The sequence below is a fragment of the Enhydra lutris genome, unplaced genomic scaffold, assembly GCF_002288905.1.
Source record: "Enhydra lutris kenyoni isolate GAN:26980312 unplaced genomic scaffold, ASM228890v2 scaffoldscaffold9, whole genome shotgun sequence".
NCBI lineage: Eukaryota > Metazoa > Chordata > Mammalia > Carnivora > Mustelidae > Enhydra > Enhydra lutris.
Window position 1 is genome coordinate 21808484 of NW_019154093.1, and position 18084 is coordinate 21826567.

At 44.6% G+C, this 18084-nt stretch overlaps 1 protein-coding gene across 1 annotated transcript in view; it reads right to left on the reverse strand.

The window, feature by feature from the left end:
- Positions 1 to 606: 606 nt before the first annotated feature.
- Positions 607 to 18084, reverse strand: part of LOC111143120 (origin recognition complex subunit 1) — a 28440-nt gene continuing 10962 nt past the window's right edge. The window contains exons 7-18 of the mRNA XM_022496608.1: positions 14887 to 15256; positions 13867 to 13971; positions 13078 to 13273; positions 10609 to 10706; positions 9931 to 10032; positions 9437 to 9608; positions 8726 to 8833; positions 8289 to 8438; positions 7448 to 7567; positions 3393 to 3562; positions 2764 to 2851; positions 607 to 944 (exon numbers count right to left, since the gene is read on the reverse strand). Of these exons, the coding sequence (XP_022352316.1) occupies positions 753 to 944; positions 2764 to 2851; positions 3393 to 3562; positions 7448 to 7567; positions 8289 to 8438; positions 8726 to 8833; positions 9437 to 9608; positions 9931 to 10032; positions 10609 to 10706; positions 13078 to 13273; positions 13867 to 13971; positions 14887 to 15256 (1871 nt within the window). The 3' untranslated portion in view covers positions 607 to 752. The remainder of the gene's footprint in view (positions 945 to 2763; positions 2852 to 3392; positions 3563 to 7447; positions 7568 to 8288; positions 8439 to 8725; positions 8834 to 9436; positions 9609 to 9930; positions 10033 to 10608; positions 10707 to 13077; positions 13274 to 13866; positions 13972 to 14886; positions 15257 to 18084) is intronic.

Sequence of the window (18084 nt, forward strand, 5' to 3'; positions counted from 1 at the left end):
CTATCTATTTGTTGATAGGGATTATTTATCGCTGGTATTATTCCCAGCAGTTTTTTGTTTGTTTGTTTGTTTTTTTAGTATTTGTTTATTTATTTGAGAGAGAGAGAGAGAGAGAGTAGGAGGAGAAGGTAGGGCGGAGGAAGAAGGAGATAGAGAGTCTTAAGCAGACTCCACACTAAGCACAGAGCCCGACACAGGGCTTGATCTCACAAGCCTGAGATCAGGACCTGAGGTGAAACCAAGGGTTGGACGCTTTATGGACTGCGCCACCCAGGCATCCCAAGCAGCGGTTCTCTTTTGTAAACTAATTTTGTTACATTCACATTGTTCAAAAGTTCAAAGATACATGACTTACAGTAAGTCTTCCTCTAAAGCCTGGCCATAGCCATCTAGTTCCTTCCCAGAGGTCACCAATGTAACCAGTTTCTTATCTATTCTCCCACAACTATTTTATATACATACACATAACTGTGTGCATACCATGTTGCCATTAAATAAATGGCAGGGTTAAAAAATAAAAATCACAAGGATGGCCTATTGTTGGAGGGGTGGTTTGGTCTTTTAATCTGGCATTTGTAATGACTGTAAACTTCTCAAACACTCTAGAAAAAGAAAATTATTTAATGGAAAACTTCAAAATACCTGACAACCATTCCCATTCAGTATGTTTTGCTACAACAATTCCACCTGCCTAGAAAGAGGAAAGAAGCCCTTTGAAAAGAGAGGATCACAGTCCTTCCTCGTGAGGCCCTTCACTCCCTCAGTGCATACAGTACATCGTCCTGGCTGACGTTGAGCCGCACACGAAGGAGCAGGTCGTTCCTGCTGGGCTCCACAAGGAGGAGGCGGCAGGAGCCCAGGTGAGAGCACACTGCCATTGTCTCTGACATGGTGGGGTACGGAAGTCCCTCCATTCTGCACAGTGCCACGTGCTGAGTGTATACCTAGAAACAAAAAAGCAAATCTGAGGTCAGACGCCAGAAAGTCAAAGAAGAAAGAAGGTAGTACCAGTTCTGTACCTGATCATTTATTTCTTCCTATAGGCAAATCAGATACTTCTTACCCAGGATCCTCAATACCCTGAAGGCATCCACAGGGGCCCCTGTGGGGCACAAATGTGGGGGTGGAATGCTAATCAGGCTTTGGACTCAGGACAGGTCTGAATCCTGGTTCTACTAATCACCTAAATATGCAACCCTGGGCAAGTTATTTCACTTTGTGAGCTTTAGTTTTATCTGTTAAACATACTGCCACATCCCTCACGTGCTAATGGATATAAAATATCTAGTAATTGTCACTCATACAAACAGTCCTAGTCTCCAGGGAGTGAGAATTCCTAATGAGACTGTTAAAATTCAAGTCAAATTTTGCTATAAGGGCATTTTCTTTAGCAGATAATAGTACACAGGTACTAAAGCAAGACCCCTGAAAAAGCAGAGGCCCAGGGAGAATACTGCATAAAGAGAGGCAGGTCGCAGTGGGAAACCTGGATTCCTGAAGCATCTCCAGGGGGCCAGGCAAGCCTGCTGCACTTCCTGGTCACTATTCTCTTTAATAATCGCCCCCCACCCCCACCCCCACCCAGGCTGGGAGCTTGTCAAGAGCAGGGACATTGACCAATTCAACCCAGGGTTCCTGGCACACCTTCACAGTTAATGACACATTGTAGACGTTCAGGAAATGTTTACAGACTAAAATGAAAGCACAGTGGCTAAGAGCTGCCTCAGGCTCTAGACTGTGTGGCCCACAATCGTGGGCAAATGTAACTAGCAGTTTAAACAGAATTTAAAGTAAAGAAAACATGAAAGGAAGGACAGAAGTAGCTGGACCTCTCCATTTGCATGTCTAAAATACAGTCACACAGACATATGCACCCCCGGGTACACGCTCAAACACCTTTAACAATCTTTTAAGGCAGCCCATTATCTATGGACACTAGTTTTAAATAGACATTTAAGGCACTAGCTCTAGTGAGTCTTTTACTCAATATAATCGAAACTATGCTCAGAGTGTTTGCATTGATCTTTGTAATTTGTTTATAAAATGGGTCATTTTGAGAGCCTTATCCCCACCACACCATAGCTGTATTAGGGCAGTAACTCTTGTCTCTTTCATCTTTGTGTTTGATTTGTCTCTAATGATGTATTTATTTAGTTTGAGAAAGAGAGAGCATGAGCATACACAGGCAGGGAGGGGCATAGAAAGAGCCCGATGCCAGGCTTGATCTCTCATGACCTGAGCAGAAACCAAGAGTCTGAGGCTTAAACGAATGCGCCCTCCCAGGTGCCTCTTGTCTTACTCATTTTTGAATCTCTTACTCCTAGAATAGTATCTGGCACATACTGCTCCTTCCCACCAACTGTGCAGAAACTAGTTGGTAAAGGTCTCTTCTCACGCAACTGAATACAATATCACATAAAAATAGATGATGGCCTGGGGCACCTGGGTGGCTCAGTCGGATAAATGTCAGACTTGATTTTGGCTCAGGTCACGATCTCTGGGCAGGATTGAGCCCTGCATTTGGCTTCCCGCTTGGAGAAGGAGATGCTCTTCTCCTTCTCCCTCTGTCTCTCCTCCTGCTCACACACTCTCTCTTAAATAAGTGAATCTTTAAAAAAAAAAAAAAGGTGTTGGTCTGATATTCTTTAGCATAATTGGGTTGGCACAAATAGAGACAAACTGTTATGCAGTCATTGAATTTCCTGACTATTTAAAAGGCACCAAGAGCAAAATCTAGAAGGATTTAAAGAAAAGATCAATCACCTGTTGAAATGTTGCTTCTTCCAGTCCTGATCGACGGAACTCAGCAAGGATGGCTCTCAGGAAACTCTGTTCCAGAACAGAGGAATTTCTTAAAGAAAATGAGATGTGAATTCTTGTTAAGTGGCCATATCACTAGCTCAGAGAAAAGCCAAATAAAGTTTTCATGTGTCTTTACAGAAGAGAGAGGAAAAAACTGGGAAAACCTCTCTCCTATATTATTTGACAAGGTTTCCTCCTACCCCCTAAAAGTTTCAAAATGATATAAAATGCCATTACAGAAGCCAGGGAAAAAGCAACTAGCTCTCCCTATGGATTATGCCCCTTACGAAAAGGATAGCATCTTCAGTAAATGCAGGTTGGATGAGTAAAAGCTTAGAAACTTCCATGGCCTTCCCACACTGTGGACCTCTCCTGGGGTCCTTCAAGGAAGGTTCAGGGTCAGGAAGGAGAAGCATCTTACTTTTTAAAAAATTGAATGTATTTGTCATTTGACATTATGCACTTTTAAGGTATACAACGTTGTACTTTGAAACATTTATATATTGTCATAATTCCCTTTGTGTCTATATTTATCAAATTACACGATCATGGGAAAATACTCTTATCCACATCCATTAGAAGCAACTTACTTGATGGCAGTGATATATGACGATGAGAACATCTCATCTACTGCTTGCAGCAAGTGGGTTACAGTGACCAGGCCAGGGGAGTCGGGCTTCTGGCAGGAGAACTCACAGATCTCCGTGGCACGCCTACAGATGTCCAGGCAGCGTCGTGCATCTCCAGAAAGGGCTGCCACCTACAAGAGGGAATATTTTATTCCTTGGGGTCCTTTTGTTACCTCAGCCCAAGAGAAAAACCAACAGACTCTGGGTTCAGCTAAAAAGGAAAGGCAGTGCTGGGAATGGGCTGAAGCCTGACGTTATGCGCTTAGACCCAATGGGAACCTGGTGGGATATAAATTATTACACTGCTTCTAGGATTCTTCTTTAAGTCCAAACCTTTGTATTGGATTTACGGATAAATCCATAATGGAAAGGGCAAGAATTCTCACCTTTATTTAAAATTCAGGAAATAAAACTTAAAAGAGACCACTGGCCCAAGATCATTATCGAAACACCTAGAAACACAAGTGTTCTCATTCCTTGTATGAAGAGAACAATGTCCCCCAGGAGCAGCTAGCCAAAGCCAAGAGGCTGCTGTGGAGCCTATTTTGATATAAAACCACAGCTTCAGTCTCCCGAACAGCATGTGGTAAATTTTGGAGACCACCTGGTCAATGGCTAAATGAACCAGAATCAAGAGGGAAGGAAGCCACAAAGCTGAGGACACAGGGAAGTCCATGGTTAGATGAGTCTGACCAACCCACAACGCCAATGACTCCACTGCTCCTTTCTTTCCATGCATGCAGATTCCTTTCACAGGGAATCCTGTACTCTCTCCCAAGCTGACTCAGAAAGCCACCTGCACTTTAAATTTCACAGAGGAAATTCTTGGATTCTGCAGCCTTCGAGGACCTCTCAGTATTCCCAGTAACTGTCGGCAGTCCCGACCATTTGCCCAACAACCATCGCAGGTAACAACATCCTGCCTGACGACATCCTGGACGTCCTGAGATGATCATTTCCTTCCAAAATTCACACTGCGTCACGTTTACAAGAGCAAACTGTATAGGCATATACATACACAACACACTAAGATTAAAAGTGGTCATCTGTGGGAAGTGAGATTATCGGAGTTTATAAATGTTTTGTGTATATGTTTTCAGAATGCAAATTTAAGACATTCAAAACAAAGGTCACTTTTCTAGTAACCCAAGAGCTGCTGCAGAGGCCTAAACGCAGAGTGAACAGGTGACCCTGGGAAGCAAGAAAACGCCCAAGGCAGTTCTTGTCCTAGGGGTATCCACGAACTGTGGTGACCATACCCTTTCTCACTGCTGCTGGGGTGAGGGAGGCACAAGAAAAGCTCGGCCCACCCCGCACGGAACCTAACAGAAGACCGTGTATAAACTTGGGCTCTGACCTTCACTACAGCCTCAGTATAGGGTGAATGAGAGACCCACTGGGCAGAAGGGACAGAAAAATGGCCTTGTGTAGACCCTGGTGCCAGGCAGGTATACAAAAACGGAGTCTTTGCAACTACAAGCCTTCACGTGGAGTTGTAGCCCATATGTATGTCATGTCTCCTAAAAACCTCAAGTGGAGAAATTTGTTGAAAAATGGTCCCAGTTGGTAGTGGCCCTCTGTAACTGACAGAAGCAAAAACAAACTCTGAATGAACTAACTTCAACCCAGTCCTCAACTAATTCTCAAAGGGAGCTCTAAGGAACATGAGCATATAGTAAAAAATAAAAAATTAAATTAAAAAAAATCAAGACATAAAAACAAGGAAACAAGGCCAATGATGCATGACAAACAGCAATCAACAGAATTAAATGCACAAAGAGTTCAGATATCATAATCGTAAGAAACAATATAAAATAAGTCTGTTTCTTTGTATGTATAGAAATGAAAAGGAGATTTGAAATTACAGGCAAAATTTTGAGTAAAAGCAGCATCTAAATTTGATGCCTCCTGAAACCAAGAACCCTAAAAAGGAAGGGAATCAACAGGAGAGTGGAAAATGTAATTTTTCCAGTTGGAAAGAGGCGGCAGAGTAGTGACTGACTCCACAGGCTGGAGAGAGCCAAGTCCTAAGCCAGTATCAAGGAATCCAAGAAAAAAATCTGAATTACACTAAATATCTTCAAAGCGCTCAGATGACAGCAATACCAGAACTGAAGGTAAAGGGGGATGTATGGCTAAAATAAGGAGGACTGGGTGCAAGTTAACAAACTGATGACCTGGAGTAGGAGTCAGAAACTACAGCCTGCCACACATTTGCATACGTGAAGTTTTACTGGAACACAACCGTGAGCCTTCATTTACCTACTGTGCCTGGCTGCTTTCAGGATACAAGGGCACAGCTGAGGAGTGGTGACAGAGACCGTTGGAACCACAAAGCCTAAAACATTTCCTGCCGGGCCCTTCACAGAAAAAGTTTGTGGACCCTTGCCCTAGATTCCTTCCCCCATTTCACGCTGTTGGGTAAACCTCAGGGACACTCAGGAAGGTTTAGGGCTCTTTGGCAAATTTTGTGCCTTGGCTGGTTGTACTGTCACTATACAACTCGTGGCCCTGGAGATTATCCCTCTTCTGCCATGGCAAGAGTCCAGAAATTTATTCTCAAGCAAGGATAAAGAGAAAGTCTCTGGGCCAGGGACCACTAGGCATTATTGCAGGGGAGGGGAGGTCCCTTCCTAGATATAAATGGTTACTGTTCCCATACTGAATTTGAAGACCTCCATCCTCTGCCCGACTCCTGGAATACTGCCCTCCAGGCAGGACACAGGATGCCTATTCACGGAGATCTGACTATTCTTAAGGGAAAGAACTGGAGATACTGGAATTGGCCCAAACAGAATGCCCCAGAGTGAAGCTCCCAGTGGTAAGCCCCACTTGTGTGCTCAGAGCTCCCCAACCTAAAGTTTTTTAATCTTCACTCATATACCAGAGTGGACAACCAAGACATCTGAGGAAAGTCTCTAACCACACGAGATAGAGGCTGAATTCAACAGACAAAAAGCATCTTGAAAGAAAAGAGAGAAGACAACGTCAACAAACAGAATGGCATAAAAAAAGGACCCTTCAGAGAGACAAAAAGACAAAAAAGAACTTTTAGAAAGATAGCAGAAGTGAAAAAACTCTACCTAACAGAGGGGGTAAGTGGTAACTTTGAGCTCCTACAAAGCAAAGCTTGGAGACCAGCTCCCTGTCTGGATCGCCTCTGACCCCAGCACCCAGCTCTGACCTGGTGTCCCACACGCTGCTGCTCTAGGCTCTCAGAACTCCAATCGCTTCAGACAGGAAGAACCAGAAATAAGCTTATAATTCTTTTAAGTGCTGAAATACTCCGGATGTGTGGTTTCTCGCATCCAGATCGAAGCTGAGACATTTAACCCACTTCTGTCCCTCAGCAGCCTTGCAGAACAGTCTAGGTTGGCATTCTCCCGGTGAGCTTGTGGGACTCAGGCATCCAATGCCTGGCACCTGTCCCGGAGAGCCACCCCTGGAGGCGCATCACGGACGTGATCTCCTTTAATTCTCAAAACAGCCCAACAGGTTTGCTACTCGATGGCCTATATTACCCTTTCCATCATACAAAGCTGCCTGCCCCTGTTACCGCCCGAACCAATTTATCTTCATTTGTATATAAGTCCACCATACTCCTAGCCTGCGTTAATTAGACAATAAGAAAGTTAAGGACCTGGGCGCCTGGGTGGCTCAGTGGGTTAGGCCTTTGCCCTCAGCTCGGGTCATGATCCCAGGGTCCTGGGATGGAGTCCCGAGTCAGGCTCTCTGCTCAGTAGGGAGCCTGCTTCCCCCTCTCTGTGCCTGCCTATCTGCCTACTTGTGATTTCTCTCTGCATGTCAAATAAATAAAATCTTAAAAAAAAAAAAAAAGAAAGTTAAGGAACTTTTCACACTTTTGCTTCTACTTTTTGATATTTACGTTTACAGGACTCTCTAAATTTCTCTTCACCCAGAGAGCACCCAACACAAGGCCTCACGCTGGCAGGCACTCAGCACAGACTTGCCTCCTGGTTCACAGGTGTAAGTAGGAGCTCCGGAAGGTGACTTACCTTCCTGGCTACCAGTTGGATGGCATCGTCCTCAAAGGCCTTCACGTGTTTGAGTCGGCATGTTAGGATCTGCTGCAGCTGGCTGTGAGTATAGGGCTGGAAGGACATCCTGGTAAGACCCTGGCAAGTCAAGACCACAGAGAACAAGCTCATTAATTAACCATTCTGACAGTCCTTCTGGTCAGCCACCGTCAAGTCCCTAAGCCTGCTTTCCAAGTCCCTCAAGGCTACACAGTCCCTCCCAGGACTGCCACAGAATCGATTACAGCTCCTTTCACCGCCAATAGCGGCAGGTGGTCTCCTGCAGGCAGTCACAGCGCTCAAGTAATTTCTCCTTTCGTTTCAGACAACCTTTATTCTCCCAGAATCAACTTAGGAGTAGATCCAGGCAGGGGTGCTCTAGTTGGAGCGGGTGGGAGCATCCCCAGCTCCGCAGAGAACACAGGCTCAGCTCCTGGCTTCAACTGACTCGCTTCTCAGTCCCTGCTGTGCTTCCTGCTGAAGCACCCCATCCCCGAGGGCAGGGCAGCGTCTACCCTGGTCCCTGCTGTACCCCACGCCTCCAGCCTTGCCTGGCAGGGGCGAGGGCTTCCAGATGTTTAAAAAACAATTAGACCTGCAGGGCTCTGTGCAGGTTAAGAGTACCCTGGTGACAGAACAGCAAGGTGTATTTGCAGAAAATCATGCAATGGCAGCAGATTTAATTTAATTACAGGAATTTCAGAAATCACATTGTGCACTTTTCCCATTTATTTTAGTTTCCTGTGCATTTAGTTTTTAGAACACCTAGGCTCCCGTTATGGATCTGTAAGAAGGGCTTGAGAACAGCCCTAGGACCCACCAGTCGGCTCGAGACCCGGTTCATCATGATGCGCTCCGGCAGGTCCATCGTGTTGGCGATGGTGAGGACTACAAGCTGGGCCTCCCGGTGAGTGGGCCAGTCAAAGAGATTGTACAGTACGTCTTGTTTCTGAGTCCACAGAAGGTCAAGCTGCCGGGAAAGGGAGAGAGATGCAGGATCAACCACAGAACTGAGCCAGGGCCTCTGAGTGAAGCCCTGTTACCGCCGTGTTAGCTGCCTGGGCTTCTCAGATCCCACCACGAAAGCAGCAGGGACATCGATGGATGCAGGCCTCTCACCACCACCGAACAGGCTCAGATGCACAAAGGGATGCGAGGAAGGAGCCAGGGCCTCCCTCTCAACCCAGCACTTGCTCCTGGCATGCCCCAGTCAAGCACCAGGCCACTCTCCCACTCCTCCCGAGGGTACCTCCTTACCTCATCCACAAGCAGCACAGTGCTTTCCTGGGAGGACCTCCGGGTCAGGAAGCGCTTTGCCAGCAGTTCTGCTGCATGATTAGCGGTTGCCTTTTGGCCGGTCAGCTTCTGCAATGAGGGGAAAAGCAGGTGTGGTAAACAGGAAGGATTTTACTCTCCTGAGCTTAATGTTAAACTTGCAATAGAGGAAGCAATTTTGCGTGAGGACTTCAGTGTCCTAAATTCTGCCTTCCACTCTGGTCTTAACCTTAACATGGAAGGAGAAGAGAAGGCACCAGAAGAGATGATAAAGAAAGTCTGTGTTTGAAATGCAAGTGAGCCACAGACAGGTCCCAGCAGCCCCTCAAAAATCATTACTGCATGACTCGATTTATAACTGGACATTACTTGTTCCAAGAAAACCACTAATGAATACAAGAGCCAGGTTCAAACTCTAGCCGACCTCTAATCTGTTCCCCACAGTTGGCCACAGGGCCTCCTATGTGCCAACAGTTTTCACCACGTCAGTAAGTCCTGGTTTCCAGTATTCATGCCCAGCTCCTAGACTTTAAGGTGCCTGAGGGTAGGAATTCTGCCTTCTCTACTCTTGCTACCTCACACAAAGGACAATGCCTGGCACATCGTAAACATACCAATAAGCACAAAACCTCCCTTTTTTCATATGCCACCAAGAAACTCTATTTTCCAAAAAGCTGCAACAGCTTCACTTACCTGCAAGATCTGCACATAGACCTGATGGGGTTCTGTCAGCTTCATGCCATTGACCTCGATGTACTGAAAGGGAGGAAGGTCATTTGCTTGGGCAGCCTGCTGCAGGCAGCGTATCACCTCGTGCACAGTGGCGGTCTTCCCTGTCCCGGGGACCCCAGAGATGTACATGCACCTGCAGCAAGAGGGGAAGACCCGTGGGCTGAGTCTGTGCCGGCCGCCTCACACCATCACCAGTTAGAGGCGTTGGGGATGTGTGCTGAAGGAAGGGCCCAGACCCCTGAAATGTGGAGGTGGGAGCAGTAAGGACCACCCTTGGAAACTAGTCAGAGCAAGACCTGGTAACACAGAATCATTCATTCTTAAGCAGTGCTATAGGCCAAGAAGACTTTTTTTCCTGACGCTGGGAAGACCATTCGGTTGAACTGTGACATCTGAGGTGGTACACCAGCAGGAGCCTTCTCCCCAGACCGTCCTGTTGGCCTCAGCGGACTCACCCTCCCGTCCGGTCCAAGAGTTTGCTTTCCACAAAGTTGTAGATGTTTTGAAATTCCTGTTCCCGACAGGGAAGAGACTCAGGTACAGCAGAAACATGCAGCCTACAATCAGTGATAAACAAGGGGGAAAGAGGACATTTCACCATCTGCTCAGTAACAAATGCAGAAGGCTTATGTATAGTTTCTATGTGAAACTTCAATCACAAATCTACAGGAAATGCCTTCATTCGGCCTCATAATCCTTTCTCCATCCAAATGACCCAACTGATAGGTTCTAAACAAGGGTACATAACCCCTGGGGAGCTTTCCTCAATTACAGGGATGGCCTTCATCCCATGAGAGATTCTGATTTACTTGTTTTCTGGGAAGATGTTGGCTTATGTATCTTGAAAAAGTTCCCGCATAGTTCTAAAGGGTACCATGATAGAAAAGCAGTATTCTCATTCATCAGCCACCTCCGTCCCTGAGCAAATGGTGGCAGAAGCCTACTCCTTTGAGAACCTGTCCACATTATCCCACCCAGACACTGCTTGAAAAGGTTTCTTCTCTCTAAACACATGTGTTCATTTTACTCTCTACCTTTATCATGTACATGGAAGGCTACAAATTACTTGTTTGATGTAAATGAAAGCAGAGACCCATTCCCGCCTATCTAATGGGGGCCCACGAGGAGCGCACCTCAGCCGGGCCTCCTCCAGCATGCTGGCCGGCTCCTGGGCAGCCTGGTTTCGGCTGCGGATCTGGGGAGTGGCATGGCGTGGCGTGCTGGGCTTGGGCTGTGTTCAAAAAGAGAACAGATTTCAGAAGAAAAAGGCAAAGCAAAACACCATCTAGGACACATCAGCAAGTCTGATTCATGATGATCTGACAAAAAGAATGGTGAATACCTCTTAGTGCATTTCCTTATAAAGTACCACGAATCTCTCCCTCTCTCATGTTACAAATACTGTTCACTGGCCAGACACAATTTTTCTATTTTACAAACAGTCCGGGATTTGAAAACAATGTCAATCTGAGTAAGGAATGAATAAAGGAAGAGACTCTTAATCTCATGAAATAAACCGAGGGTTGCTGCGGGGTGGGCAGGTAGGGATAGGGTGGCTGGGGGATGGACATTGGGGAGGGTGTGTGCTACGGTGAGTGTTGTGAAATGTGCAAGCCTGATGATTCACAGACCTGTACCCCTGGGCAAATAATACATTATATGTTAATTTTAAAAATGAATGAAAGCATAGATTAAATACTATTTAAAAGTAAAATATTATCTTGAAAGACAAGAAATTTATAAGAAACCCTAACTACTCTGCCCAATACACAGTAGGGTAGGAGGCATAAACCAAGGTTGATCCATAGGCCTCTCCTCTAGATTTGTTTGAATATACAGTCAACTTTAGCTCAGGACTTCCATAATCCAGAACTGGAAAGATATCACCAGATTTTTCCACTCCCAAACCCCAGGTCACTGTTCTATCTAGGCTGACCAGCCCATCTCTTTTCTTCCTTGTTGCTGGCTTACTAGAGTGGACCTGCTACCCCATCTTTCTTTCCACAAAGCACTCCCTTCCGTGGGGGCATTTCCCCTACCCACCTTCTGATCTCCCCAGGCTATAGGGGAACAACAGCCTCTCCACTCCTTCCTCAGGCAGAAAGCACTTACACCCTAATAGTTTTCTATCTATTACCTTCGGAGAAAACAAGAAAGGAATACCAAAACCTTGCTGAGAAGGTATCGAAAACTTTGGTGGACTTCTGGCCTTTTTATCATGCTAAAGATGCCATCACACCCTAGTATCCCTTGTTTTGGGTGGGACCCCGCAGATGCCAGATGCGATCAGAACCTTGGTAAGCTATTTGCAAAATGAGAAACTCCAGGTAGAATGGTCACTAATCCAAAAGTGATCTATTTGATTTCCTTCTCTGAAGGTCTTTTTTTTTCAACCCAAGCCCAATCACATTTTTCTTGATACGGAAAAATGGAGATCAGCTGTAGAAAAAGTCTCCTAACTAGGCATTTCCTAAAAACAATAGGCTCCCAGAGAAGAGTTTCCAGATCAAAGACCCATATACTAATGCACTCTGAGAAGGTCATGTTAACATTAATAAATTAATGGCCCTGAGAACTCCTGTGACAATGAACCAGTTTAACTGTGTGATCCAAACATTTCTGAAACACATTTGAACGTGGGAAGACCTTCTTTTAATTGATTCAACATTCTGCTAAAATTCCACAGGAAGCAGCAGAGATGTCCATTACCCTCTTCCATCTTACTTTACACAGTTTATTACCAAGACCTCAGTCGTGCTCGTTTCTCAGGTGAATCACGTGGCACAGCAGAAAAAACGTAACATAGCCCAGCAGCCCTGGATTCGAGACCAAGTCTGAACAACTTGAAAGAGGACTTCACTGCCATTTTGACCTTAGTCTGTACTTTCTGATTTAGTTCTTTCCAGCTTATCTCTTAATGTGGGCAAGGCATTGCATGACGGAAACTGATAAGCAATAACCACTGCCCTGGCACCAACAAAACCCTGCAGCACCGACCTCCAGACAGTGATGGCCCTGACTTCCCTGCCCGCCAGCACGTACCCACCCGCCTTTGTCCCCTTTCCCTTATATCAACCTAGAAGCATCTTCAGTGCTTTGGAGGGTCTTTGAGAGGTCGGTCTGCTGTCTTCCCGGTGTTGGCCTCACTGAAATGAACTCCCTTCTTATTTCCCCACCACTCATCTCTCTGCCTTTGGGTTTTGTCAGTCAGTGGCAAGTGGCCGAACCTGGTCTGTTGGGGACCCTGGGAGCCGGGCGGCTCTTGCACCCTTGGGCCCTGGCTACACAGGTCAGGCATAAAGTGCTCTGCTAGCGTTTGTGGAAAATGCAAAGACAAGGAGCCAGGCCTTGTCTCTCCCTCAGGAAGTCTGGCTCTTGGCTATTTGGTTCCATATCTTAAAAGGAACTCGGATTCAAAATCATTGCTACTGGATTCATTTTCAGTCCTAGGGTTCACTTAGGTCTTTTCCTCTATGAATATTCCAGCCTATGACAGACCTGTGCTCAGAATCCAGCCATGACTAACTGTGTGATCTTAGCCAACACAATTTTAGAATTAAGAGAAGATGCTTCAGTGGCAAACAAACCTAAAAGTGTCTTACGGTTTTCTTTGGTGTCTTTGAGGGGGTCTGTAAGGATGACTTCATGGAAGAGCATAGGTCCTTGGACACCCGACTGGATGTTCTCCTTGAGAGGGTTGGTGTGGGAGTTTCTTCCTCCTCACTGCCAGAGTCTGAAATCTCTGCTGCTGGCAGAAATTCCTCTTCTTCTTGGTCACTCTTACTGTTACCTAAAAACCTGAATGGTGGGACACATTATTTTCTGATATTTAGCATCTAAATAAAAAGCTCTCTAATAGGTCGCTGCGGACTAGAAATATTACAGAGTCTTTTCTGCAACCAAGTAATATAGGATGTGTTCTGCTTCTTGGACCCTTGCTACTGTAATGCTCTGCTAAGGGTTTTACTTGTAGTCGCTTGTTAAATCCTTCGACAACCTTGTGACTTGTGAATTATCACTCCCATTTTATAGAAGAGGAAACCGTAGCTTAGAAAGGTGAAGTAACCTTCCCAAGGTTACACATATGACAAAGCTCAGTTTAAATCCAAGTTGCTAGAATCAAAGTTCATGCTTTTAGGGACTGCACTAACAGTCTTGCTGAGTGTGAGTATGGGGCCCCAGGAGCCCTCTGAACCCAGGGCACTATTTCTTGCCTCTTTCAAACTATGACATTTATGTGGAATTAACATATTCCCAGACATACTAAGTAAAAGGCAAATTAATGGAATAGCAAATAACAAACAAGAAACATAGGAGGCTTTAGGAAATGAGATTAGGGATACTATAGAGAGCAGTGACAAACGTTTCCTGCCTGCTAAGAACAGGCTTACCGAAGCTGCTGTCTAATCCGATTCAAAGTCAAGACAGAACTCTTCCTACGGATCCGATGTGGGGTAGAGGTAGTTTCTTCTGGAGCTTCTGGTTCTTCTGCCTCCCTGCAAGGTATCACAGCACGATTACGAGACATAGTTTTGGGCACTGGAGTCAGCGGTGGGCTCCTGACTGGCTCCTACTGTTTTTTATAGCTACTTTGGAAAGATTTGGATTTGGAGCGAACTAATCACACTTGGTCAAAAACTTTACAATTCAAGTCTGACTCAACACCAAAGATAAAGTTTGCCTGAAGCTTATCATTCAAATCAGACTCATGACTTCACCAGCTAAAAACCAGAATGTACTCAGGCCGGGCAGAGCTTCTTGCCCTCTTTCATTTCTGAGGCATCAGTGGATTTACTGTCCAGACTCAAGGCAGGCAGAAGTGCAGCTATGTATTCAATACAAAGCATTTACCAAGCAAACCTATTATAGACCAGGTGCTGGAGTTTTTGAGCAGGAAATATGGCCATGCGTGATTTCTGTTATGTCATATTATCTGTGCTGCCCCTTATTTACAAACATTGTCTCGTGTCAAACTGCAAAGTTTGATCTAGATGCATTATCTTCTTGTACCATATGTATTTGAGAATGGTTTCCAGCCCAAAAAAAACCAAAAAAAAAAAAAAAAAAATTAGGAAAGTGAATATTAATATGTGGCAAAGAGCCTTGGCAGGACTGTGAAGCAATCCAGGTTTGGGAAATTATCTCCTAGAGCAGGGATTCCAAAAGGACAGCCAAGTATATCAGAATCATCCAAGGACCATTTCCAAATGCATATTCCTGGGCCTAACACTCAGAGATTGATTCGTCTGGGAAGAGGCTCAGAAAAAATCTGTATTTTAGAAAGGTTCCCAGGTGATGCTACAACAGATTTGAGACCTGCTGCTCTAACTTGAGCAGCCGTGTCCCACACATTCCACATCACATAACAGAGCTCAGCTTGCCCTGTGGGAGGCAGGGTAACGCCCAGTCACCTCTTTTTGATGATAGCTGGTTTCAGAACCATGGAAGGCACTGCCGAGGATTTCCAGCCCCCGCTGATAGGGGTAAGTGTTCTTTCCTCACTAATCTCTGTGGTTTTCAAAGCTGGGACTCGGGTTCTCAGGATCCTGTGACAGTTAGGTGATGCCTTCTTGTCATCCTCAGCACATGAGCTTTGAATCTCTCCAGTTTTCTGTGGGGCTTTCAGAGCTGGGGACGAGGTATGAAGTCCATCAGGCTGAGACCTCTTAGTAGGTGAGGTGATCTCAGAGAAGGCCACTTTTCGTTTACTTCTTCCGGGAGAATCCAACAAGGTCCCTGAATTCTGCTGGGAAATCCTACTGCTAGGGGTCCTAGGGAAACCTAATCCCAAGAGAAATTACCACAATGTATGAATTTTATAATAAGCACATGCACAACCTCAATCTCATTACAGCTAAATTCATCCACTGAAGTTACACAAAGACATGAATTGCCCATATATATTAAAAAAAAAAAAAAAGGAATGTTGCCTCATTGTATTCTAGGGTCAGTTACTTTATTATCATTTTTTTTTTTTTTTTAGAGAGAGACAGACAGCATATATGCATGAGCAGCGGGGAGTAGCAGAGGAAAGGGAGACAGAGAATCTTAAGCAGGCTCCACACTCAGCACAGAGCCCAGTGCAGGGCTGGACCCTGAGATCATTAACTGAGCCGGAACCAAGAGTCAGGTGCTTAACTGACTGAACCCCATGAGTTGCCCATATTTTTAACCACTCCATGCTTTCTTCCCCCAGGCTAGCTAGTTTTTTTTATTTTTCATCTCTCCTAAATTCCAGGGTGATTTCCCTAGTTAGAGTCATAAGTCAACTGTTAAATCAGCTTTTGTGGATAAATGTTCAGCAATTTCCCTGAAGTAATCTACCAAAGGAGTGCTTCTTTTTTTTTTTTTTTAAGATTTTATTTATTTATTTAACAGAGAGCACAAGTAGGCAGAGAGGCAGGCAGAGAGAGAGGAAGAAGCAGGCTCCCCGCTGCGCAGAGAGCCCGATGCGGGGCACAATCCTAGGACCCTGAGATCACGACCTGGGCCGAAGGCAGAGGCTTAACCCACTGAGCCACCCAGGCGCCCCCATTTTCCCCTTTCTGTTAAAAACAATTAATCCAAAACATTTTCATCATAGCCCTCTCCTCTAGTTATATAACTGTGTCAAGTCCAGATTTCTTACCCTGTCCAGGTCCTGTAAAAGCAACAGTAAAAAATACTGCCATTTATTTCTATATGGTGATGTTGCCAATTATTTCTTTAGTAATCTTTTGGTATTTCCCAAATGTTTTATATGTTTATGTTCAGCTCCTAAATACACATTATACTAAGGAAATATCAAGAACACAGATAACTTGTAGCACCTAGGTGGCTCAGTTGTTAAACGTCTGTCTTTGGCTTGGGTCATGATCCCAGGATCCTGGGATTAAGCACCACATTGGGCTCCTTGCTAGGCGGGAAGCCTGCTTTCCCTCTTTTCCTCTCCCAGTCCCCCTGCTCATGTTCCTGCTCTCGCTCTCTCTTGCTGTCAAATAAGTAAATAAAATCTTAAAAAAAAAAAAAAGAACACAGATAACTTAAACCCAATGAACTTGGTACATACACAAAGAATTCAGGATTGATGACACATAATAGGATGAGGATGAACTCTCAGAACTGCCACAGGGTAGCTTCAAATACCTTGTAAGTGAAAGAAAAATAAAATCCTATGCATGTTTGTGCATATGTATGTGTGTGCATACATGCGTATCTGCTTATTTTTGCAAAAAACACAGAAAAAAAAAAACCCCAGAAACTAATAAAACTGATTACTTACAAAAGATGGAAAAGAAACAGGGTACGTGGGCAAAGAGAGGAATGGGGCTTCTCTTGAGTACACTTTTTTTTTTTTTTTAAGATTTTGTTTATTTATTTGTCAGAGAGAGTGAAAGCACAAACAGGGGTGGGTGGGGGTAGGCAGCAGGCAGAGGGAGAAGCAGGCTCCCCACTGTGCAAGGAGTCCAACACGCAACTCGGTCCCAGGACCCTGGGATCATGCCCTAAGCCAAAGGCAGATGCTTAACCAACCGAGCCACCCAGCATCCCAAGTACACTTGTTTTATGAGACTGATGCGCTACCTACTGCGTTAACGAGGCACCTGAGTACACTTGTTTTAAATAGCTTTGAATCTTATTTTAATGTTTCATATGCTTCAAAATTAATCAAAGATGGGAGAGACCCTAAAATTAAACAGAAATAAAAGAACCTAACTGCCTATCACCAATAATAAAACCATCAGAAGGAAAGAAAAGCAATTAAATTAACTTACTCCCTCAATGGAATATATTCTAAAGGCATAAAGAACTGCAAATTAATTCCAAACTTAAGTTGGTAAGTTAACTATCGGTAGTAGTACTGGGATAGCAATTGTGAAACTACTTCGTGTGTATCAGGATCTTGAAGAAGGGGGATACAGCTATAGAATATGGGAAGAACCCTGTAGTACAAATTAGAAGTATTGGTATAAATTTAAGAGTTTTAAAATACTTATTTCTTATCTCTAAAAGCAAGGTCACCTTAGTAGCAAAGTTTTAGAAGTTAAACTTAATTGTTCTGGTTGAGCCCTATAACTTCTAAAGCTTTGCTACTATGGAATACAATATGGAAGCTTCTCAAAAAATTAAACAGAGGGGCGCCTAGATGGCTCAGTCATTAAGCATCTGCCTTCAGCTCAGGTCATGATCCCATGGTCCTGGGATGGAGCCCCTTATCCGGCTCCCTGCTCAGCAGGAAGCCTGCTTCTCTCTCTCCCACTCCCCCTGTTTGTGTTCCCTCTCTCGCTGTCTCTCTCTGTCAAATAAATAAAATCTTTAAAAAAAACTAAATAGAAATATTATACAATCCACAATTCCACTTTTGTGTAGTTATCCGAAGAAAATGAAAACACTAACTTGAAAAGATATGTGCACCTACGTGCAGCATTATATACAATATTCAAAATATGGAAACAACTTGAAGTGTCTATTAATGAATAAATGGATAAAGATACACACACACACACACACACACACACACACACACACACATACACACACACAAAGAAATATTTTTCAGCCAAACAAGGAATAAAATCCTACCATTTGCACAACATGGATGGATCTTGAAGGCATTACACTAAGTGAAA